The sequence below is a fragment of the Charadrius vociferus genome, unplaced genomic scaffold (genome assembly GCF_000708025.1).
Source record: "Charadrius vociferus isolate BGI_N301 unplaced genomic scaffold, ASM70802v2 scaffold68, whole genome shotgun sequence".
Classification (NCBI taxonomy): Eukaryota; Metazoa; Chordata; class Aves; order Charadriiformes; family Charadriidae; genus Charadrius; species Charadrius vociferus.
The window spans coordinates 1,706,687-1,732,369 of NW_009649946.1; the positions used below are offsets into that span (position 1 = coordinate 1,706,687).

The 25,683-nt window shown below is 37.7% G+C and overlaps 1 protein-coding gene across 3 annotated transcripts in view; it reads right to left on the bottom strand.

Moving 5' to 3' along the window:
* Window positions 1-25,683, bottom strand: part of PDE10A (phosphodiesterase 10A) — a 393,315-nt gene that overhangs the window by 145,880 nt on the left and 221,752 nt on the right. The window contains exon 2 of one of the 3 annotated variants that reach the window (XM_009891447.1): window positions 4,053-4,064. The exons of the other annotated variants lie outside the window; for them this stretch is intronic. Coding sequence (XP_009889749.1) covers window positions 4,053-4,064 — 12 coding nt within the window. The remainder of the gene's footprint in view (window positions 1-4,052; window positions 4,065-25,683) is intronic. 3 annotated transcript variants of the gene reach the window in all.

Sequence of the window (25,683 nt, forward strand, 5' to 3'; positions counted from 1 at the left end):
ACCTATGCATCCAGTCGTTACAGAAATGAAGCATGTTTGTGTTTTAGACTTAAATGCTGTGCTTCCACCCCAACTCAGAGCCACTGAGGCACTAATGCTGCAAGCTCCTCCTGAGCAGAAATTCAGCTGAATTTTGCAAGCACTACCCACATAGCCAGAGGAGTGCCAGCCCCAAGAGACGTTTATTCTGAGATACCCAAAACAGTACTTTGAGCAGCACTAAGAGCTAGCATCATTCTCCAATTGTGAAAAGCTGTTTTGTAGCGGACTTTTCACACTTGGCATTTTAAACATACACAGACAGACACACATGCACTTCTCAGGCAATTTTTGGTCTGTGATAAATGGAAGAAGTTCTACAAATGGATGACAAGTAAGATATATGGCTTTATACACAAAGTGGCCTAAAGATTTTAATAACTTCTGTATAACACCTCTAAGATGCCACATATACCACATATACTTTATCATCACTAATGACACATTCAAGTTAGCATCAACCCCACACTTCACAACATGTTGACTTTGGTTAAGGTATCACTAAAAGTAGAGCCCCAACAGCTGTTTGAAGTATTCCCTTAGACCAAAAAGCATTGGATAAGTATCTGAATCGTTAGCCCATGCTAACTGTGTTACTGTCATTCCGTCACTGCTTCACTACCTGCACGGCAGCAACACTTCAAGGCTATCTCTAGCAGCCTTAGAGGAGCCTCAACAACAGCAGCCACTGCAGTGGCTACCCAACCCTTTAATACCTCTGATTAATTAGGTCATCTCAGCATATCTGATTTGGATTTGGCTTCACAGCAGTGTAAAGTAAAATTGTCACTGTATATTCCTACGAATACATATACAAGTACACTGAAGTGTAAAAAAACAAAAAAAAAAACCAAAACAAAAACATACACATAAAAGTTGCAAATTACTTAATGCAATTTTTGAAACATTTATAAATAGATGAATGTATCGTTTTCAAACAAAAGGCTTATACAAATATACAAAAATAAGCACGCGATTATGAAACACGTTCCATTTCCTGTCTCAAAAATACTACAACACTTAAAGCTTTGAAGTCATTTAAGATAATGACTCCACCTTCTAAAGGTTTCAACATTTGGCAGCATTCAGCAAGTAATTATTTTGTTAAGAAAAATTAATAAGAGATAATATAGCACTTTTAAAGCACGAGCACATCTTTCAAAATCTGAAGTACTGAAACTACAATTTAATACAGGTGGTCAAACAATAAGAACTATAAAGACAAAGAGAAAAATAAAAAAGGTGAAAGACTTTAGAGCGCAGTACTATTCTATGTTTACTATGGAATCATTTTGACAGCTAACTCATTTTTTTATCAAATTTAGACTTAAATTTGTGATTTTATTTTGTTCTGCTCCACAGTAAGATATTAGGTTCTTGAAAAGAATGCTTCATATAGCTTTAAACAGCATCGTAACTTGGGCTTGGCTATAATCCTTTACAAACGCTACACACTGTATTGTGTGTCTGATGCTGCAAGTACAGTCAAATATACATCACGCATGATGAATTAAACACACTTTTTGAGCGGACATCTATTCTTGCCAAACAATTCAGAAATAATACTGAATAGTTTAAGCAGACAGAACTCTGGCCTGAATTCAAGAAAAGCAGCAAGATGTTAAAAAAATATCTCAACAGAGCTGCCTTTTCCAGACAAAGAGCCTTTTTTTCCCTCTTGGCACAGAGGTTTGGGACTAGAGCCAAGGTGCTACTTATCAGCTGTTTGACATCAGGGGAGGACTGCGTGCGTCAGTGGACCCAGTAGGGACCCCTGGCTTATGGCAATGCACCATGTGGTTTTTATCTTATCAGTTTGCAGGGTCTGGCACTTCAACCACTGCAGTGTGAAAAGGAAAAAAAAAAAAAAAAAAAAAAGGAAGGAAGGAAGGTGTGTATAACTGGGAGGGAGGAGGTCAAAGGGGACTTGTGAGCCAGGTTGGACTGCAGAACAGAGCCCAGATTATACTTTGGCCTACTGCGCTGCGTACGGTTGCAGAAAATCCTAACGGAGATTGCTCCCGCTTTCTCGATATGCTTGTAGGAGAGCGGAACTACTTCTTCACATTTGGTTTCAAAGAAGGCAGAACAATGTGCGTGTCAGGGGGACAACGCTCCCTTTCACATACAGCTGACAGAGGAGGTTGCCAGAGAAATGAGGAATATGATGTACTCATGAAAAAGCTTATCAAGGTAAGTGTGTCCTCCAGGAAATCTCTGAACCAGTGCAGGTTCTTATTGCAAACAAGATTTAAACAGCCCGGATTATTTCTTCAAATGCACAACTTCAGCAAGATTTATTATAGCAAATTATTCTCAGGCACAAACAAGTCTTATGATACAGTACAACTCCAAGCTTAAAACTTGATTGCACAAATGAACCTTTGTATTTAGTACTAAGAAAAACATTCACCCGGGAAGGCAATCATCAAAACATCTGCTTTCTAAGGTTTATTCCAACTGAAAAATTAATATAATTGCTCAGAAAAATATGATTTGTCTTACCCTACCCTTCCTACACAATGTGTATGAATCAGACAGCAAAAGAAAAAGTCACCTCCTTCAGATTAATTTCCTTAAATTAAGCAGTATTCTACCTCTAAAGCTGCATCACAAGGTATAAATTACAAGAAAAAATGAGAAGCTGTTGAAGCATCTGTGGAAATTAGTGGGTTTGTACCCCTCCTTATAATTATTTCCAGGTATTTCCCCACAAAAACTTTTAATCTTATACTGCAGTGAGCCAGACTAGCATCAGTGCAGAACAAAAGAGAACTGCTCAACACTTGCACAGCACCCTTGTTCGCTAAGGATTCGGCAGAGCTCCGAGAACACCTCTTTGCTGAGGACCAGGGACCAGGCAGCCTCTCACAGACATCTGTTCCCTCTATTAAAGGTTCTAGTTTTGTTCCTTCAAAATACTGTTTTCATAAACTGTATCATCACAAATTGTTATGTTTTCCTGCATACAACCATCCTGTGCTTCAAGTTTCATTCCTCGTGTTACGTCAACTTTCTGAATGACAACAGTACTGTGTAGTCTGCGGGACAATCATTCATCTGAGGAGGCGATATGCTTTTATGGTCAAAATGCACTAGCAGAAATGAAGAATTAAATGAAAACACGTCCTAAGCCTTTGTCAACACTGCTAGTAGGAGAATAAAATCTGCACTGAGTTTAGTGTATTTTAGGAAATCTTCCAGTACAAGTAGTACACTTTCTTCTCCAAATATGACCTATTTATTAGGTAAATACCAATAATGTATTCTTACATAAAACACAAAATAAAAATTTATGATCGAGGATCCTGACATTTAAAACACTGTCTACAGAGTCAAATACTACATAACCACTGGTTTGTTATGAATATCTACGAAATTACCACTTTTTCTGATTCTGATTTTTACAATTCTGATTTATTTGTCTGTTTTCTTATTACTTTATTTTGGTCAAACAGGTTGTTGCTTTATCAGGTTTAGGAGACAGAGAGAGAGAGAGAAAAATAGAATCAGAAACCTAAAGAGAAACATCACATTTAGACACTAATCTGCACTCTAGCCTTTACCGATGGATTTCAGTGCTTGAACGAAATCACCGCTGTGCTCATCTCAAAAGGCCTGTGCATACGGACTGGGATACAGAGCATGCTGTTTCCCCTTGAGTTAAATGATAAATATAGAAGTCATTGGCAGTGATCAAAGATCACTTCATGTGGGATCACGCGTCTCCATAGGTAACGTGACTTAAGAGAAGAAGGTAAGTTTTAGAGTGATTTTTCAAGAAACAGTACTCTTTCTACTTCAATTAGAAAACACAATTGACAAATTAATTGCAAGTGTAGTTACAAACCTATGACACACAGACATAAACACTGGATGAGATGCTTCATTAGCCAAGAAAAACAGACACACTTGAAAAAAATAGCGCGCATCATCTTTGAAGACCGTTTCTGTCACACTACATGGCTGCTTGAGTACAAAAAAGGGCCTACCTTGTATCTGCATTTTGCAACTCCCTCTTCTTCCTCCTTTGGTTTTTTGGAACAAGACAGTCATCAAGATCTCAGTGCAAATAGTCATTTTATATACAGTACCAAGTCATTTTATATAAGTTGATTTCAGTGCTAAACTTAAGTCATATACCAATGCTTTGCCAGCTGTTAACATAATTAAGTTATTTTTTACATAATTCAGTTAGATCACAGGCTCTACACAGTGACTATATATGCTATGTACTATTTAAGCGTGGCTTTCCTCAAATAAGAAAGCTGATTTATTTTTATAATAAAGAAAATTCAGAGCTACATCCAATTAAGTTAATGACCAAAGCCATGTTTGGATAACACTTCCCCTGGCCCCTCAAGTCCTGAGGAACCAATATAGGCCTTTAAAAATGAACCAGATGACACTCCTTGCATACTCTTGTTCATTTTTTTTAATTTAAGCTGTATTTAAATTCTAATTAATGAAAATGTTATCATGTCTACCAAAGACCTGATATCGCAACTGGCACATTCGCACCCACCAAGCTTCTGTTGTTTGTATTGTAATAACTTACAGAGAAGAAGGATCTCAATTTCATTTTCAGCTTCAGATTTTAGCTTGCTGACAGATGCAAAGAAGTTGGTTTAGGAATTCTGCTGTTGTTGTTTTGAGGTTTATTTTAGGTGCGTGTTCAGATTTTTAGGGTTTTTTTGGGCCTTTGTTTTTTGTGGGGAGAAAGAAGAGAAAAGAAAGTAAGAGGGGAGGGGAAGGAAGAAGAAAAAGGATTTTTTTTTTTTTCCTAGAAAATAAGAGAAAATTAGAATTTAATTTATTTACAGGGAAGGGGTTACTGTTCATATGACTAATCAAGCAGTTCCCCCCACTTCTACCCCGGAACATGAAACGAGAACAGGTATGTTTTTTTTTCGGGACAGCTCAGTTTGGGATTGTAACTCTGGATCCAGACTCTGAATCCACCACAGAGGCAATCCCAGAGAAGGGCATGTGAGCTGTTTCTTACTGAGGCTAGATTCCTTGTTAATGGAAGAAATGTACTTCTGCCAATCATAACCCTATCCTAGAGACAGAAATTCTGGTGACAGGTTGGCCTAAACACCAGAAAGAATAAAAAAAATCTGGCCCTCTGGTTCAGAATGTGACCTGCCAGAATCACACAGACAAGATTACTGGAGAGGCACGGTACAGCTAGCAAGCTTGTTTAAACATGGTCAGTCTTTCAACATTTGTATCTACAATCCTTGAAGAAGGATTGCCAAACTTCACAAGGAGGTGGCAGTTCTGGGTTAAAACCATTGATTTTTAAATTAAATAATTTCAAAATACTTGTCAAAAAGTAGCATCCAAGCTGGCAGAGGAAGGATGCTGACTTTTTTTAAGGAACAAAAATAATTACATTTCTGATTCTAATATATAACCTGAAAAGATTTTACATTAATTTATCTGACATTTTAAACAGACCGAAAATTAACGGGGATTATTTTATATACTTCATTACTGGAGCAGAAAAAAAGTTATAGATGAGTAGATAGGATATTCATTCTTCCATTAAGGTGACAAGCTACATAAGGAGACAGGGAGTGGAGAACATGTTATTTACTCAACTACTGAACGTTTTATGCAAAGTCAAATTTCAAGCTGAAAAAGAGGAACAGTTCTTTGGTCACCAATAACCCAAGAAACAAACAAAAAAAAAGTTTAATTTCCTAATTCTTATATCTGACCATGGAACACCACTTCACCCTATACACATTATTTTTGTATCTGTAAAACGGATGTAATTATCTTCATTCAAACTTTACCTCTTCTCTTAGGGTAATATCCCAATACTTACATGCTATTTCTACTCAGGTATTTAGTATAACTATATCAATAGGATCTCTTACCATGCTTAAAGATAATCACATTTGTGGTCAGCAAAAAGAAGAGCATCTGTTTGTACCTTGCCCAGGTTGAACATCCTATTTAGCACAGCGTGGCCTTGATCTTGACCACCTCTGCTAAAAATACTCTAATATAAACCAAAAAATTGCCATTGATAATTTTTTATGAGCACATTTTTTGATTCCTGTACCTTCCATGACTGTTTTCTCCAGTCTTCAAACCGCTAGGCAAACAGTGGCTGAAATTAAGGCTCACAACACAACATGGATGAAGTGATGCCCAAACTTTCCTATCCCATTAAAGAAACTCCCTCAGACCTTAAGGTAACACTGCTTTTTTGACATTCTGATGTAATTCAGTTCAACAGCTTTATGTATGTAAATAGAAAAGCATTAAGAAACCAAAATTGCACAAAGAATATTAGTCAGAAGGAAAAGAATTATGTGAGCTAAAATGGCCAAAATAAAGGATTAACATAACCACTTAATAAAGTCCCATGAGAAAGTTAACAACCCCATATAGTACAAATTGTTATCTTATCCAAAGATAAGACATGTCCACAGCTAGAAGAATGATTCAGCATGGACTGAAGGAAAAAATTGTTTCCTTAACCATATCAAATTTCTTAAAATACTCCTTAGCATAAGATCCCTCAAAAGATCATAGCATGAAAGGTATACCCTTGGGCAAACACCATCTCCTCTAGAATGTGCTCTAAATACATTAAGAGAACAACGTAAGAAATCAAAGTATAAACGTGCTCTCTTTAAAACTAATGTAGGGTTGGGGTGGTTATTTCTGGTTTTAAGTATTCATTTTTCACCCACAGAGATGTTGGTCAGCTTTGGCAAGACAAACAGCATCAGGGACATACAAAAAAAAAAAAAAAAAACAACAAAATTTTTCATATATAGATGGAATTTTGAGTCTATTATCACCAAGCCGTACTTAGTTTTAAATATCAATTATGAAAAAACATCTATGATACAGAATTACTGAATGTTTTGCTATTCTTGCATTCCATCATGGAAAATACTACAGAAGTGGCAGAAGAGACTCTACTGTGCGATTATTTTAACAAGCCTGACAGCATGAAGCTCTGCAGAAAAATAAACTATTTAAAGCAACATAAAAAAGGAAGTCTTTTATGCAGACTCAGTAGTATCTCTGCAATTTTATGTTTTTATCTTCATTGAACTAGTAAGACTGCCCCACAAGACACTAGCATGGGAAACTAAGCATATTATAAAGTACATATGGATGTAGTAAATCTTTTATCTATCGCTATTTAGGCAAAATGTTTATTCTTCCACAAAATTCAGTAAAACTAGCTGGATGGATTGCTTTCAAGAACATGTTCACAATTATGACCACTGTAACAGCCCAAACTAAATATCTTGCTTCAACACAATTTTAAAAGTACTGAAAGAGCACTTATACCAAACAACTAGCCTTTAAACTTTCTGGTAACTCATTTTTTCCAACTTAACAAAATCTATTCCAAAATAAACAATGTTGTCTTTACTTCACCACTGTCAAGTAACAGATAAGGTTCCAGACCTACATGTTGTATTACCTGACTCTATATTGCATGCCCAAATTACACTTTTCTGGAAATTTAGACCCTGCGCACCCCAGAAAGTTTGGCAAAAAAATCAACTAGAGTCCTGCTAGCAACCTAAGTACTCCAGGAGAACATTCCCAGCCGGCTGCCTTTGCTTGGGCAGCCTTCACAACATCAGGCCAGCTCAGCTGAAGAGATCTGGCCTTGTTTAGGGGCATTCTTTCATCCCATGCGCTGCCAGCTAATGTTCCCTTTCTGGGAAAACTTTCCCAGGACAGCCAAAGCTGATGCAGCACACTGCAGAAGATGCATATATCCTCTCAGGGAACTGTAGCCATTTGCAGCCAAACTCCACACATGCCTACTTCAACCTGTTACTTTTTTATCTCTTTTTTTCCTCAATATGGAAAACACAATGACATACAGAAAACCATAAACTCTCAAAGAAAATTCTCTATGCATAAACATTCCCCATGCAGAGGGAGAATAACAAACTGGCATCAGTAAATCAACTCTATTAATTGCCCTCTATTAATTGTGTCGATTAAAGTTCCATTCTGCAGGAACAATGGCTCTACCCAATTCTTAAGAGTCCTCAGTGGTTGGCTGATCTGGTACCATTTTTATTTCCAGGCTTTTGCCCAGAAGCTCAGGCTAACTACGGTGCATCATCCAGGACCTTATTGGATGCCCACAGTGATACCACCATCATAATTCAAAATGACAATGAGCTGCTCACTTCAGGGACAAAGTGCAAAGTTAAAATTTACTTGGTTACCTTTCTGAAATACACACAGGGACTGTAATGTTCACAGTGATCTCTGGATTGAGAGTTTAAAATTCATCCAGACACTTATTTCTGCAAGGAGACTGCATTGCCTGTTCATCACTGGACAAAGGGGTTTACTGATACAGGTGCATGAACATTCCCAGTGCTAGTATGCTAGAAAGAGGTTTCAGTTTCTTCATAAACCTGTCAACAGATTTGCTGGCAAAAACTGTTTTTTTCAGACGCCAACTTTTGAGGGGGGAGGCACATGAGATGATGCTTACAGAATAAAATTTTTGCTCAGAAAATGTCTTCTGTGCTGAAGTCTTGATCTCAAAACCTGCAAACATGTCAGCATGTGTCCAATTTTAAGTATTACTGATTTCAGCAGGCATATTCACATATCTAAGAAATTTTAAGTGACTCCCACACACAAATGTCTACAGCAGCACTGAAATTGTGAAAGGGCTCAAAATTCTTGTACAAAAAATGACTTTTGATCTTCAAGTTTTAAAGTAAGAAACCTTGCAATATTTTAAAAGTATTTTAAAGTAGAAAATGTAAGAACTTCACCTAGTGAAATCTAGCCACAGACCTGCAATGTTGTAGTTCTGCAGTAATACCAGGGCTTGTTTGTTCGTAAAGCAGCTTCACTCTTTAGAGGAGAGCGACACTTGGGATTCCATCCAGCTTTGATTTTTATAAGGTTGGCCCTTCCTCCCAAATCAGACAGGGACAGATAATCCAAAACTGGGCCAAGGGATGGCTGTAGAGATTTTTCTCTGAAAGGTATGCCTTCCCTTGCACTGCAGTGCTACTTCTCTGCTTCTCCAGTTCAACAATAATGCCTTTTCTGCAAGAGGCTTTGAAAGGTGTCAGCCTTCCAGCCTGGATAAAACAAACTAACCCTTAGCCTTTCAGTTCTGCAAGTTCTGGTGGTTTCTCTTTGATTTGTGGGTTGGTTTTTTTTAAGCTGAGTGACAATTAGGTAGAGGTAATCAACACATTTGTCATGCGTGTTTCAAGTAGTTACCCGAAGCTCAAGTGTCTATGGTTTATCCAACAGGATTCCGAGGCAAGCCACAAGTGTTTGTAGCTGGGAACAAACATTTGAGGAGTGTCCAGATGAGCCTTTCAAATGTGTTGACAACCTTGAGAAAGTAGCATGTAATGACTCAAGTTGCAGGTCTGGTGAGGACAAACACACACAGAACCGTTCTGGGAGACAGACTCTGGTAATTGCTTGGGCCTCTCTGTAGCAAGTCATACAAGTGGCAAAACCCACGAAGCCCCCAAAGCTTCACTTACACTTCTAATGGATGCTTCAAGCTGGTCACACCCTTGATTTCAAATGCCAACTCATTCATCCATTTTAAAGCCACTGCCCTTTACACAGCAGAAAATATACTGTGCTAAGAAATCCTAGGCTGATACAGGTATACTACATGAAAAAAAGTTAGCCTTGCATCTTAACAAAGGATTTTTTAATATTAAAGCTATCAATATTTTCATGTGAACAATGGGGAGGCAATTGAGTTGAATTCAGGCCAAGTACTCCAACAGAAACGCTCAGCAACTCCATATAAATCAGTGGAACGTACATGTACAAAATGACAACAGGATTCAACTTCAAACACCCAGGATTTTACATAGGAGACAAAGCTTTAATTTTTAGGTTATTCCTTTTGAATGTAAGACTACTCAAGAGCGTGAAAGTTATAGGACCTCTATTTGATTCAAGTTCACATGTCTTTAAAAAAGCAAGAGATGGATTTTTAACCCTTCAGATACTGAAACCCAACCTAACTGCATGTTTTATACCATCTGGTACTTTAGAGGTTATGCCTATTGCTTACTCTTAAACTAGATTCCATGTTTTCTCTTTCCTTCACCGTACATATTCTTTTTGTTCCCTCCATTTTCCCCTCCCTCCTTAACAGACAGACATCTATTAATGCCTATTCTATGGGGCAAACAGAGCTTGGATACTTGGGAAATGTGAAAACTCTGACAACAGAGGAACCTGGTAAGGGGGGCAAAGCAAACATACAACTGAGTAGCTCCAGGCGAGCCTAGCCACAGTCTGGCCTGGATTCCAACATCTGGAACACGGAGGAACTAGAAAAGCCATTCAATATTTCTGCAGTAACCACCCATGTATGTAGCATCTGATGCCTCATCAGGCTAAAGAGGCATCAAATAAAACATACCAAAGATAATTGTTCACAAATACACCTTAATCATGTATTATAAAGTGTATTTTCTGTGTGATTATAAAAACTCTAAAGATGAAAATATGACCCACTTGTTTAAGATTTATCTTAGCTGATGATCCTCATTACGACATGCTTTAAGAAGCCACAAGGAAGTCATCTCTGAATCCTGTCTTGCCAATTACATCAATACAACAGAGAACACAGCAAATAAGAACTTTAAGAGGCAAGTAGAATTAACTGATGTTATACAAGCAAAGGCCGGGTTGTTAGAAGAAGCAAAAAAAGTGATGTACAGCTAACTTTTAACTTTAGCCAAGTTGTGTTAACATTTTGGCCTTTGGAAAGCAAGAAGCACACAACTCATGTACTGCAAACACCGTCCTTTATCAAAATAGCTCCGTTTGAGCTTATGTAATATAAGTAATAACTTTCAATTCCAATTCTAGGCTGACCCCAGCCTTCAACAAGGAATGAAGAGCTGCTTGTTAAACATGTAAGTTTACTAAGTATTAATCATATGTGCTTAACTACACTCAGATGCTTTCAAGCTCCTTTTAATCAACCTTCTCCTACACAAATGTTCCCACTTGCATACAAAAAATTATCACCTATAGCATGATAAGAGACAAAGATTGTTCCTCAATAAAACTGTTTGGTTTTATGCATTTTAATAATTAAGAGGAGACTCTTTCAACATTAAAAATGTATATAAAGTTTTAGTTTGACCTAGTCTATACTTGACACCAATTCTGCTTCAGCTTGCATTCTTAAGATCGCATATTAATCAGTCCTGTGAAACATTACTGATAACATTTGCACAAAAAGAATAGAAACAGGTTTTGGAAATTAAAATTCTTATTAGCATAAAACAGTTAAAAAAAAATCATTTCTAACTATTACTATTTTGTGGATGTGCATTTCAGAAGTTATGTCTTTAACAGGATAATTAAACAGCTTTAACAAATACAAAGGTGGAGCCCACCTGGACAGCAGTGCTGTTCAAGTGTCTGGAAAAAAGTACAGTGCAGCAAGATGACCACAGAAGCCACATTCTTAATAAAGACACGATTTCTTTTACACATTTTTTAATATAATAATTATGACCTCTAACTCACATATTCTCAACTTAAGTCTTATCACAGTTCTACCTTCACTACAATGTTCAGCCAACTGTTCTGCAACTGAAAGGCATGAATATTGTACATTCTTATAGAAATAACCAACACTAAACACCTATGAAATTTCTCCACAAGAATGACTTTACAGTAATGTTTGGGTTTTTAATACAGTATTAAAGTCCTATTACATACATAAAAGAAAAAATAAGATTAATAGTACTTAGAATAGCAAAGTTCATTTTTTCAAAGAACATTCAGTGTGCATGTAGGGTACAGCATGCATGTACTGTACGGCACTATGGATTAGAAGGCAGAAGAACTAAAAATTTCTGTTGAAAAATACTGGCAATTTCTCTACAAAACACATTAGTACTTTTCAGCAGATGTTCCTAAGCCTCCACATGGACATCAGTAGTGCATAACAACCGCAGAGAGAATTTGGGAAACTATACCTTTTAAATCCTAAATACATTTTCTGCTCTGATCCATAGATTTATATTGTTATGATTAAACCCACCAACCCATACAGAAACACAACTAGTCCACTCTGCTTCGAAAGAATTGCCAATAGATCACAGGAAATTGAGCATGAATGCTCTTTAAATTACTATTTAATACATAAAACATGATCTCAATTGAAGTGTCCATTTGTTAATGCAAAAAACCAAACTACATTACAAAGAAATGCATTAAAAACAACATTTAAATAATTTCTGTCATCACATATTGTCAATATTTGTGTTCAGGTCTCTGGGTTCCATTGTTTCCTCTGCTGTAATTAGCAGCATCAGTAAAACCTAAATCAGCAGGCGGAATGCAATTCCCCATAATTTAGGTGTGAGTGATGTCAGCAGCTGTTAAGAGAAAAAGAGTAACCCTTCGGGCTTTGCTCATGTGAGGAAAGAGGCTTTCAATTAAAATTTAAAATTAAAAGCTGCAGCATTATTTAATTAAAATAATGTGGCTATTTGGCTCCACTCCGGCTATAGTTTGTTAGAAGTCCTCTCCTTGAAGTAGTCAGCAGCCTTAGTTCATATACATCCTTCCCACAGCATAAGGAGAAGGCAAAAGAATCTAAAACACAATGTGATATAAACCTCACAATCGGCAGGAAGATCCAGTATTTTCAAAGTCTTTAGGGAGAGCTGAAATTATTTTCAACTCATTAACTTGAAATTAGATCCCTAACTGACAGTTCTTAAGATTACTTACGTCAGGAAAAGCCTTTTTCAGTTAATTGTAATTTTCACTGTTCAAGACAAGTTTATCAAAACATTTGCAGCCAGTGAAGATCAGGCTTGCAGAGAAATAGTTCCATTTGTTTCAGAAATGGTAAAATAAAGTATACTTGTGATTTTGGGTGAAAAAAAAACAAAAACAAAAAAAAAAAAACAAAACAAAAAAAGGAAAATAAAACCACAAAAAAAAAAACAAACCCACCAATACTGTCAAACTTAACAGTACCTCAAGTACTCAACCAAAGGATTCACAATTTGAATTTTAGTTTTAAGACAGACTTCCATTGGTGAAAATCTATTTTGCAGTTGGTCAAGTTGGAAGGGCTTAAAAAAAAAATAAATAATCAGAATATGTACATCTACTCTATTTTTTCCATTAGTAAGTCCTTAACTAACTCATAAAAAATGTAACAGAATTTTACACCATACTAGCACAACGTTATCCTTTTTCAGTGCCTGATCTTGAGATGTGAAACATGAAGACACACATTTGTAAAACACAAGGTTATTGAAATGTGTAAGCAGCAGACCCCCTCCAGCTACTCACTTTATATTCTTACTAGTGCTTCAGAGTGAATCCTGCACATACATTAGCTTTCAAAGTTTGTATAGTAGCCAAATCAAAACCTGAAACACTTCAACAGGTATCTCCTTAGTAAGCACAAGCTTCAACATCCAGCTCAAAGTTTTGCTTTAATTTTAAAAAAATAAAAATAAAAATAGTCACTGTCATCATTCCCTGTCTCTCTTCTCCCTCAGAAAACTGTATTAATAAAAATTCCCAAAATAACCATTCCCAACCAGAAGAAAAAAAGCCTGGGAATTGCTACCTAAAGAGCATTACGTTTTAGAGCATTTAAACCAGGAACTTTGAGTGGAAACCATGATGAAGCCTTAATTATAACATTTTTGTTAATAAAAATAGATTTGCTCTAGAGAACAAAATTCAGTTTCCACTTCTGACATAATTTTCCCATGAGATCTTGAGGAAGTTCTAAAGGTCAAACCACTCAGTAGGAACCAGCAATTCCAGATGTCACGTTCTGATACCCATTGGAGACTTCTCCAGCCTGATTGTCAGAAGGGCTAGTTTCTTTTCTATTTAGGTTCACTCTGTGTTATGAAAGTGATTCAAAAAAGCCTAGAATTTTCAGGAGAGACATTCTAGCACAGAGAAATGTAAAATCTGTGGCTGCATTTCAAAATACAGGTCTAAATGTCTCAAATTCCTACCTGTAAAAATGGCCTTATTGCTAAAAGACTACAGTAACAAGCTTGACCAGAAAAACATGTGTGTAACAAACCAAGAGGCAGTTATGATCTTTACTGCCATTCACTTATTTTTAGAATTCTTTCTTGGAATTCTTTCACATGGAGGAGTGGCTCCTGAATACCATGATTAATCTATGGTGAATAAATTCCATTAGTCAATCAACTAAGCAAGAATATAAAAGCAAACAGACTGAGTCTTGTCTTTTCAGTCTGAATGATAAAATAAGCTATTACTGAATCAGGAGGCATTAAAATCCCTATCATACTTAGAAGGTTAAAGTTAGTTGAATTATTCCATTGCCAGGAATTCACTGCTTCTCTTTTTTTTTTTTTTTTTTTAACTATTAGCCTTTTAAACCTATGTTTTCATAAGTAAGCAATCATCAACTGCTACTGTGTTACAGCACAGATTAATTCTGTCAAAAAAGCTGCATGCTTGATTCAGACTCCTTAGATAATAAATAAAAACTTTAAAAATACATATTATTACCTTATTTAAGGTTATCTTATATACTTTTTAAAAGCTAACTAGACAAAAACATTTAATAGATATGGATAATAATAATGAAAGACAGATATCGGAACTGCCCAAATTCCTCAAATGTTAGGTTATTTAAGAACACTTAATATAAAAACATTATTAAAAATATGGAAAGTGTTTTCCCTCTTCACTACTTACATGGCTTACAGAATTCATAACATTGGTATCATTTTTATTTTGAGCAGCTGTAATTGTCTGGCTATTAGCTTTGCTTTTTTTTTTTATTTTTTTTAAACACACGAATACCAAAGCCTATTACTAATCTGCTAGTTTATACACTTGGTGACTGAAAAGAAGCAACATTTGTCTAATATGACACATCTCTCAAAAACTCTTGAGATTAACATTTAACGGTGAACTGATAATCAACTGAATTTATATTTTACTTAAATTTCTTTGGCCTACCCAATATTCTTCCAACCACAGAAACTATTCTATTCCATTGTTTCTATGCTCTTTAATATTAACCTTAGCTGTACTTATTGCTAATGGCTGCTACAAAGATACCATAAAATAGCAATATATTCAGCAGGCTCATATGAAAGCATCTATACCTATCTCAGCTTCAGTATGTAAACAAAATTCCTTGTTCTTTCTTTGCCTAAAAGTTCTAAGTAAATCAAAAGTGTCACACAGTTAAATTTACAACTGATCATGCAATAAGCTGCCTATGAATGATCCAAGTATGGATTCAGAGCTAATTTTGGCTCTCTGGAGATGCAGGATCTGCCTCTGTGGAGCTGCTATTAGATTATGGACACTTTTGGCCAGTATTTTGTCTGTGGTCATCTGTAATTAATTTGATGATGCAATGCTGGGGGAGTGAATTGTGGCATCAGTCCCTCTTAACTGTTTGCATAGAACTATCACTGAACAGAGACTGAAAACATGAAGGAAAATTAAATACCATAATACACAGTCACATGGCTGTTACTGTGCAATTATCAGCACCCACTGAAAGTGTCATGGGATCTTTGAAGGCCGGTTCAAGACAGTTCTGGAGCACACTGACAAACCAAGTTGGGAATCCTGAGAAACTCTAGACAAGCTCTAGCTAGAGAGAAGAAGCTGGGGCTCTAACTAGTAGGTTAGTCCTCCTCTCTAACAAGCACTGAATTAAGTATGCCAATTTAGTTTTCACAGACATACATATCATTTAAGCTTTAAAGTAGTTCTCTGTGGAAAGTGGTTAAGATGCTCTCCAAAACATCACAAGAAGACAGAACCACAAACAAACAACCCAACAGGGAAAAGAAAACAAGGGGGCATTTGCATATGTGTATCTAGTGCAGGAACTCTGGATAACCAAAGGAGCCCCATTACAAATACATATAGTTATCCCTCTCCAGTTATAGATTCAACAGCACTAAATGGACTCCAAGTAAAACATAAGCTTACAAAGACCACGCATTAATACTCTTGTTCGTAAGGCTTAGGAAAACATTGTTTGACATTCTGTTTCTACATAAAAGCACTACTATTTTTTTATTACAAACTGCAGAACGTATAATACTAAAATTTTTAGAACTTACACAGATGCATCTGTTAGTGAAAAAAGCATTACCTGTAACTGAGCACATAATTTGATGTGTAATCTTAGTGGCAATGTCTAGAAGCATTTACACAGTTATCACAGTATAACCAGAAAAACTAAAAACATATATGAAGGGAATCTATCATCTACATCATCATCTACCCTCCACCTCATACTTTAAAGTGGTGCAGGCTATTTTCTTCTTGGTGCTGGTTTGTCAACACATGCTAGGTCATTTTTTCCTCTCGCAGCTATATGACACCCACTATCCTTTTAGGGTAACTGTTGCTGTACCAGTAGTACTAGAGTCATTACACTGCTCATAAAGTCAGATCACCTCTGATAACTCAACAAAAAGGAAAATATGACCAGGACCATTCAAATAACATGAAACATAGAAGATAAACAGAGTATTCTCAAAAGCAGAAGGCTTAATATTAGACACGTTCTCCTGCTCAGCTGTCCAGCCCAACAGTCACTACAGTTCTTATCAGTAGGTGAAGCACAGAAATGGGACATCTAGTCTCAAAGTTGTGTGCAGTCCTTACAGTATCCCAGTCATGGATGGAATTATATCTATACTATAGGCAGGAATTAAATTATATTTTTTCAGTATATTTTTTAAAAATATTTTCTGGCTTGGAAATGTTCCCTCAAGGGTTTTGGTTGTTGTTGTTGGGTTTTTTTCAATAAATGTTCCCTTCTACTTTCACATGTGTACATGCAGAAGGTGAGCAAATGAAAATATTACAAAACCTCAGGCATAACATCTGAAAGTATTGACCTTTATTTTTCATCTGGCCTGTGAAATACCACCTTGTCTACATACTTTCCCGCATCCATCATTTGCTTTCTTACTTTTCTGGTTCAAAATGAACGCATTTGCAATCAATAAATCAGTGAAAAAGAATGCTATATGATCACCTCAATTATCAGACATTTTGGATTACATCAGTTTTAAAATAATAAGCTAGGGGGCTTATTTTCACAGCTGGGTTTACCTTATATTCTATGATCTACCTGAGGAGTGAAGTACAGCCCCCCAAGAGGCATCTCTATAAAGCATATAACATCAGTCAGAGAGTAAGACTTTCAAAAGGAACAAAACTCCGTGGATTGGACAAACCTCGGGGAAAGGGGAAAAGATAAAAAAAAATGAAGTTGCTTCCTTGCTCTAATACAAAAAGTACTAATTAATTCTACTGTGCTACTCCTGAATACCACACAATGAACAGTGAATTGTATTCAGAAGATTTATTTTACTGCCAATTTTTTCTGCCTTTAGCCAAGAAGCAAAACTGGAATAAGGAATTTAAAAATTCTTAGTCAACATTTAAAGCTGTTGCCATTGTCAAGCCGATAACGCTAATTTGTTTTATTATTACTAACCTGCCAGACCCCAGCTGTTGTCTTAGTCAAAACCTGAGTTTTCCAATAACTAGGAACTGCAGCTGCTCAGAATGGGTCACCAGGGATTTGAACCACCACAAACATTACTCATCTGGTCCTGCCCTAATCACACTTCTTTAGCCAAAAGGCAGGGTCAGGTCTGCCTGAGATTTGAGACATACAAATTAAAAGCTTTCCCCCTCCTCCCCCAATCTTCAGAAAATTATTTCTCCTTCAACCTTTGAAAAGTTATCCATGTTTTTCACCTAACGTGCGTACAATCTGGCAAGGCCTAGTTTTTGTGGTTACTCTACACTAATTAGCTTTTGCAAAAAAGTTCATGAATTATAACCTAAGATATCCACTAAGTTACTGCTCCCATCTTTCATTCTGTCAGTGCCAAAAACTCAAACCCAAGAAAGTATTATTTATTTCAAACACCTTTGCTTAAAACAATTGAGACCTATAAGTTTCTACACTATGTATTTGCCATCTGCATGTAACAGGTGCAACCATAAACATTAGAAAATGTTGCATTTTGATGGGCAAACAGCAAAAGAGCTTCTCAATTTAAAAAAAATAATTCCAGTTTGGGATGTTTAACAGATGCTGTCACATGAAGTACCTTCAACAGAGCCCCAGAAATTATGGAAAATGACTATTTAATGTTTAATGTTTCACTGATACTTTTTGTTGTTATTACATATATTGGACTCTGATGGGAATCCTCACAAAAAAAAACCCATCAACAACTAGTAACTTTCCATTCCTCCAACTCTCATTAACTGCTTCTGTTTGGATTACTAACATCACACATCCTAATTTCTTCCTTTCAGCAAGTTTCTCTCCAAAAACATAATCAAGCCATCCTGTTCATTGAGCTCCACAGCCCTCTACTGCTTGTCCTTCCTCCTCCATATTTTCTTTCCTGTTATTCTGGCTTTAATTCCACCATACTTGCACTCTCCTTGCATTTTCCTACCATTTCTTCATTGTACAGCATAGTAAACTCTCCTGCAAAGTAGAAGCACTTACTAATGAGCAACTGTATTAACTGGAGAAGTCAACATAGCTTGTTCAAACTCACTGAACACAGAAGTGTTTTAATGACAGAGACAGTACAAATAGCTATTTTCCCTGTGGCTCTTGAAATGCGTGTTACATCCATTGTACATAGTACAGGCTACAGACCACCCAATGACCGGAGCCCGTTTCCTCCAGAGGAGGGAGGAAGAGCTCCTCCCCAAGATGACACATCCTGAGCCGAGTTTAGCAGGGTACAAGCAAATTGTTCAGAAAACCACCACACTTACATGCAAAGTCATATGAATGTTTTTTAACTAATGGACTGAGCCCTCAGTTTTCATCTTAGCGATTTCAATACTCAACAGCACACTAGCCTTTAATATTACACTAAGTTCCTGCTCCTTTACAGACACAGGAGAAAGCAAGCCACACACTGGCCAAACAAGTTCCAACCAGTTCAGTTGGAGACCTTTTCTCTTCAGTGCTACCAGGCTTTCCATGTTCAAAAGCTGCATGACTACAAGCTGATACTGTCCTTCGCATCTCCAAGATGTCCAGGTTTGACAGAAGAAATAATAAATTATTAAAAAATCTCCATACAAAAGTAGACAAGTGTCAGTGATGGAAGTGAGAGCTCAGCTGAGTGAGAAGGCAAGCCATATCTGGGCTGGTGGGAGAGGGAAGAAAAGGGTGCAGGGACAGAAATCCCTTTCGGAGTGAAACAGTTTGAAGGCTTTCCCTTTTGCTAAGTTTATTTTCCTCTCACCTTTTTTAAAGTTGAAGTGGAAAAACATGAACAAGCAAACCTTGAACAGAAAATTTTAAAGCATACCTTTCACCGACCTTGTAGAAATTGAAAGAGGAAAAATGTATAAATTCCAAAGCCATTGAATTGTCTCCTGCAAACAACAAGAACTGAACCCTCTTCAAGCAAAAAATCTGTCAGTCACAAACGAATCAGTGAAGCATGCTTATTAGCAAAGGTTTCTCACTTTAAGTCCCACAGCCTCTACAAGCACTGCCAAAATTTTTAAATCCCAGAAAAGCGGATAATTCATCCCATTCAGCTGACCAGCTCTACCTTTCTCCCCCAAAGGAGCTAACACCTTCCCTCTCCCCATTAAGCTAGCTAACACTTCTCTCCAGGAGAGGCCGAGGCCATAAATGGAGTTACTCAGCAATAGCTCTTTTCTCCTCTGACCTTTCCATCCACCAAGATCTGGCTGACTGTATGTTTGGGTTTTTTTTTCTTTCCTTTTCAATAGCTTTCTCCCCATCACACCTCAGTTGGCCCTGCTTTTGTCTTTGTATCTTCTGGTGGTCCGCAAATGCGTGCCAAAACCTGTCATCAGTTGCAGTGCTTACAGTTTGGGATGTGTCCACCAACTGCTGCTGAGGGTTAACCACCACTAACACTAATCTTTGGCTTCCTCACAGCTACTGAACTCTGGAACTTCTTAAAAAAACACTACCTTTTTTTTTTTTTTTTAAAGACAACTTTAAATAAGACAAATGAAAATATTTCTTTTAAATTCACAGAAGTAACTTAGGATCCAGAGAAGCTTCTGGAAAGAAAATGCAGACAGCCAGCATGCATTTATTTCAGTTAGCAGGCTTTTGTAGCCTCTTGTTATCAGTGGCAGATACGTTAATTTTGAAGCCAACGAACCAACCAACCTGATGAAAGAATTTCAACTACAGTTACACCTGCCCACTCAGGCAACAAACCCATATAAAGCAAAAAACAGCCCTGAATTTTGACATGTGAAAGCTTTTTCCCCTTCAGCCCTCATTTTCTGTCATCTTTTCCCTCAACAGGCCAACCGTGCCCATTCAGTGCTGCTCATGAGCCCTGGCTCCCAAGCATTTTTTCCTCACCCATTTATTCTTTTTTTTTTTTTTTGGTCATCTTGCCCATAGGGTCAGGTGTCACTTTTCAGTCCCCTCTGACACACTTTACGCCACCCTGGTGGATCAGGGGTCAAGGACATAAATGCTGCACGCCCTATCAGGGCTGGTGCCACACTTGGGTCACTTAGCTGGCAGCAAGGCCAAAGGATGGGGTGGTGCAGCCACATAGAGCAGTAAGCACCCTGCCCGTTGCCTGCTGATGGGCAATGCTGCCACACTGTGCCAGTGGCCTTCAACCCACCATCACTTTCCGGAAGCTCTCGCTGCGGGCCTTAGTGAAGTGTCTGCAGCCTAAGGCTCACCTACGCAGGTCAGCCCAGCACCACCACCCCTGCAGCCCACCACAGACACCAAAGGGAGCGCAACCTGAAGCAAAGCACCACTGGCAGATTCCAGGCATATCCAAAGTGCTCTTTAAGTGTGTTAACAGCACTGCCAGAAGCACCCTATGAGATGCATATTCATGCTAGCATGCTAGTTGTACATCACAGGCTCAGAAGTTTGCTTCTGAAGTGCATCTCCCCATTCCCCCCACTCACCACACCTTGATTCCTATGGCAGAGCAGTCTCAGAGCACATGCATGGAGTGTCCCCTGTAGACATCCTACACAGGAAGATGCACTCCAGGAACTCCAAGAGTATTATAAGGCACAGAACTGAAGTAGAGCCAGGCTGAAGTACAACTTGCTAAAACATGTAGGATCCATGTCAAATTCTTAGCACAAACTGTTTTCCCCTACAATCCACTTCTCATCACAGTACTTGCCCTCTTTTCCAAATCTCCTTCCCTGCAAGACACATTCCCTCCACTGCCCCACTTCCATGGTTATCACTACATACCATCCTAGAAAGGGTTAGACTCCTAGGCACTTCACTGCATTACTTCTGAGCACCGTGATTCCTGTTCTTCATCAATTTATTGGGAAATGCTTGCATATCACTGATAACTTTTCCCTGAAAGAGCACTTTGTCTCTAACACAAAAAGCACTGAAACAAATAGTGTGGACGGCAAATGAAAACAAGATTGCAGACAGACTTACCTCTCAAGCTAACTGAATTCCAGTCCATTTGCTCATGTGTTACACAAGTCCTCAGAGAGTCACATGCTAGGCCCTCCTCTTGGTACACTGGGTCACACACCGGGGGAGGATAAGTGTATTTTTAACTAGTTATACTGCAACACACTCGCATCCACTCCGCATCACAGGAACCGTCAGCCTGTTGACCTGCAGAGCCTGGCATACCGCCTTCTCAGGCAGGAAAGCAGTGACTACACGCTGCCCTGCAACTCAAGATCAGGAATACAAATGCCACAACATGGGAGTGTAAAGCTCAGGCAAGAAGAAAGAATGAACTCTGCATTCGCCCCATTAGACTTATGCAAGTCTGGAAACATCCTGTGCAAGTCAGAGCTGCTGCAGGAGTCTAGAGGAGAAAACATTCAGGCTCCACAGTGTTCACACCTTCAGCCCAGTTCCTGTCTGGCTGGCCAGATCAACAGCCTCTCTGCTTTCGTCCCTTAACAACCTCTCAGCTTATGAGCGAATTTCAACTATAACCAACACAAGACAACAGTTATCCAAGGATAACTACATGCTTGAGAGTTTTATGGCCACTGGCAACCGGATAAACTGGCGTGCCCATGGTTAAAAAAGCTTCAGATTTTTTTCTTGCCTGGCGAGGGTTTAGTCAATCAGTACACCACCAGCCAGTCAGCCCACACCATCAGTCATGCCACATGCTACATCTTCTCCACATGGCTGTTGGGGACATGGAAGGAAAAGTATTTGGGGACACGGGCCAAAAGCATTACAGTGGGAAGAGGCACCTCTAGAGATACTAAATTCAGAATGTGTAATTCAGCTTGACATGAAACAACTTTAGTTTTGCATGATTTCTAAAAGGAATGAGCAAATTAGATAATCAAGGTATGTGCAAACATGCACATGTATGGGAGAAAATAGTAAGTTCTGTTCATTTGCAACTAAAAATATTCATCTCTTTCAGGGATTTAATCCATTTGAGATCACCATAGAATGCTTGTATTAATGATCAGCCTGGTAGAAAAGAGTGTGTATTTGTGCCTCCACTGAGAAAAAGACTGCAGCATCAGCTAAATCCCTACAACATACAAGGGCTTCTACAGAGGGGGACCAGCCATCAGACAAAACCAGAGGGAAAAAAGCTTTATTAGCCCCACCGTTGAGTCTCATGGGGCTACTTAATCACTCATTCTCTCACTCAGGAGCTAACAACCCTAACTTTGCCCAGCCTGAGGCTAGCTCAACAGATAATGTGATCTGGCATACATCAGCATCTCTAGAGCACCCCATTCTTCTCTCAACTATTGACTCCTCTCCCCACAAAAATCTTCCCTGCTGTTGTTAGGAACATCAACACACTCCCTCCTTGAGGAAATGTTTTGCCTTGCCCTCCTTCAAGTTGGCAAGCAGAAGATCTTAGAAATGCCAGCATTGACTCTTTTAGCAGCAGTGTTGGCATATGCTGGCTTGAAGAATTTGTCAGACTGCCCTAGAACATCAAAGCAGAAGGTCTCAGTGGACTAACTGCTGTCTCCATTTTTTCTTTTCTTATTCGTCTTCAATATTTGAAGAAATTTGATATTTGTCTTGGCAGAGCTTAATGAACACAAGCAGGCATCACACCTAATTATTATTATTATAATTACTGCTAAATCGCTAGGCAATTTATCAGAGTAAAAATAAAATCTACACTTAATAAATTTTCCAAAATGGGATAACGACGTCTGTCTTTATAGTTAAGACTGCCCAACACCATTCTTTAAAATCATCACTTCATAAATCACAGATTTTAAATAAAAGCTTTCCATGACAGGTCTTAATTCAGTGGAACTTACAATGAACACAAAAAACGAAAACTGCAAAAAATTATTTCAGAAAACAGTAACAGAAAATTTACAGATTTGCCCACATTCAGTAAACTCTACGCATTTGCACATTTGTCTAATTATTTCTCGTGTCTGACGGGGTTAAAAATAGGAACAGGGATCACAACAGAAGTCAGTGATACATAGCTATGCATAAAGATTTCACCAAATATGGTTAAACAGTAACTAATGTATATTCTTAATCGACTACGCTCAGAACTTCAACACTTGTCCCAGAAACTTCGTGATGTTCCACCTGCATTAAATACGTTCCCGAAGTGTGGTTAGTTTCAGGAAAAACATCCAGCTCTGCAGAAATCACAGTAAAATTGGTAGCTTTGCATTTTATAAGCATATTATTTAGCCTCACAGTGTGGTAGAATATGTTCTCTTTGAAATCTTTATTTGATAATGTTCTGCTCAGCTTCCCCTCACACTCGCTTGGGTTGAGGCTTCACTTCACAACCTTTGTTAACAAACAATGCCACATGCTGCTAATTTAAGAGGCCCCTTTTTACAAGTTGGATAACTATTTGTTACAATGAAAATATTAAATTTTGCCGATTTTTCACTTGGTTGTTTTTTTTTTAAATGGAAATTTAACACAAAAACCCTGTTTCATGTCATCATTTCTCACTTGTGCAATGCCAGAATTCAGAAGTTAGAATACACCAACTTCAGGCTCATCATTCAAACCTAATCCCATTTTCCTGTGCCTATGTGGTATTATTATCATCCTTAATTACAAAAGCGTATACTATGGTATTCTAAGGACTTTCTTAGTAGGCACACAAAGCATATATTTCTTGTGGAAAGAGACAACTGTGCACTCTTATTAATCTCAACACTCACCATGCAACAGTCAAACAATGCAAGGAATGTGGAATTATTACTTTCTCTTGATTTTTTTAAAACTATATTTAAAGCAAGAAAAATTAAGATTTCAACATAAATGAAAATCAATCAGTAAGTGTCATAAGCAGTTCCCATATAATCCACTGTCTTTTAAATTTATTTTCTTTACATGTAATAATGATGTTATATACAGCAGTGTTAAACACAGCAGTCCTCCTTCTGTCTGAAAGGTTTATAGCTGTATGCTTCCAAATTTCTACTGGAAGAAGCACCGTCCAAAAGCAAGGATGCCACACTAGGTGGAGCTTTCATCTTATTAGAGGGCAGTCTTTGCCCTTTCAGAATTAGCAAGTACACAAAGTACTAAGTATATAAATAATCAAAATATATAAATCACCAAAACTACATTACAAGTTAAGTATCATTATACTATAATAATTTATGTATGTATTTACTACAGCATCATTCCTGCAAACTCCTTACAATAGTCAATCTGCTTCAAAATCAGCATGTGCAAAACAGACAAGACCTGATGTCACACTAAATTAAGTATCTGTCATCTTCAGGTAACCTAACCTCTCTCCTGCTCCCTTCCCAACCCCCCAGTTAAAAACAAAGTCTTATGGTGGGTAGAAGCTTAGATAATAACCTAACATTTCGGTGACTATTCCTTTTGTAACAGCTTCTAGAGAAAGAACATTTATTTTGTGCTTACATTTATTTTCATGATAATTGCCAAGTACAGCCTAGCAGCTCGACCTTCTACAGTTGACAGCAAGAACTGCTTTGCCTTGGGAATGCCTTAAGAATACCGAATAAAACATGGGCTCTAGAGAAATTGACATTAAACAAGATCAAACACATATTTTATATATCAGCATGTACAAAATACAATACTGACAAACCTGGATGAGAAAATTAAAGAACACATGCCCAGCCAGATTCCTTCATCACCACCAGTCATTTCAACATAGTTTAAATCCTACTCAGGCTCTACCATAACTTCTCAGAAAAAAAAAAAAAAAGGCAATTCACAACAACTGTAACACTAACTACAACTGGGAACACCATTCTTAGATTCTTACAGTGCTGTTTTTTGTAAAATACAAAGTCCACACCTTGGAGGTAGGATTTGACATGTGTCTGTAGGGTTCAAATCTTATGTGTGACTATAAAGATATCAGAAACAGGTAGATTGATGGTTCAATTAATCTCAAGAGGGCATGTAAAGTCGGTCACAAATTCTCTGCGGTTTACATCTGTTATGTCCACAAGTATGTTCACGTACAGTGAACATTCATTGCTTCATCACACTCATTGCTTCACACAAGCACATAGATGAACTCCACTCTGCTATTTTTCCAGCTTACAGCCTAGAACCTTGTGCAACAAACCACATCTGTGACAAATGCCATG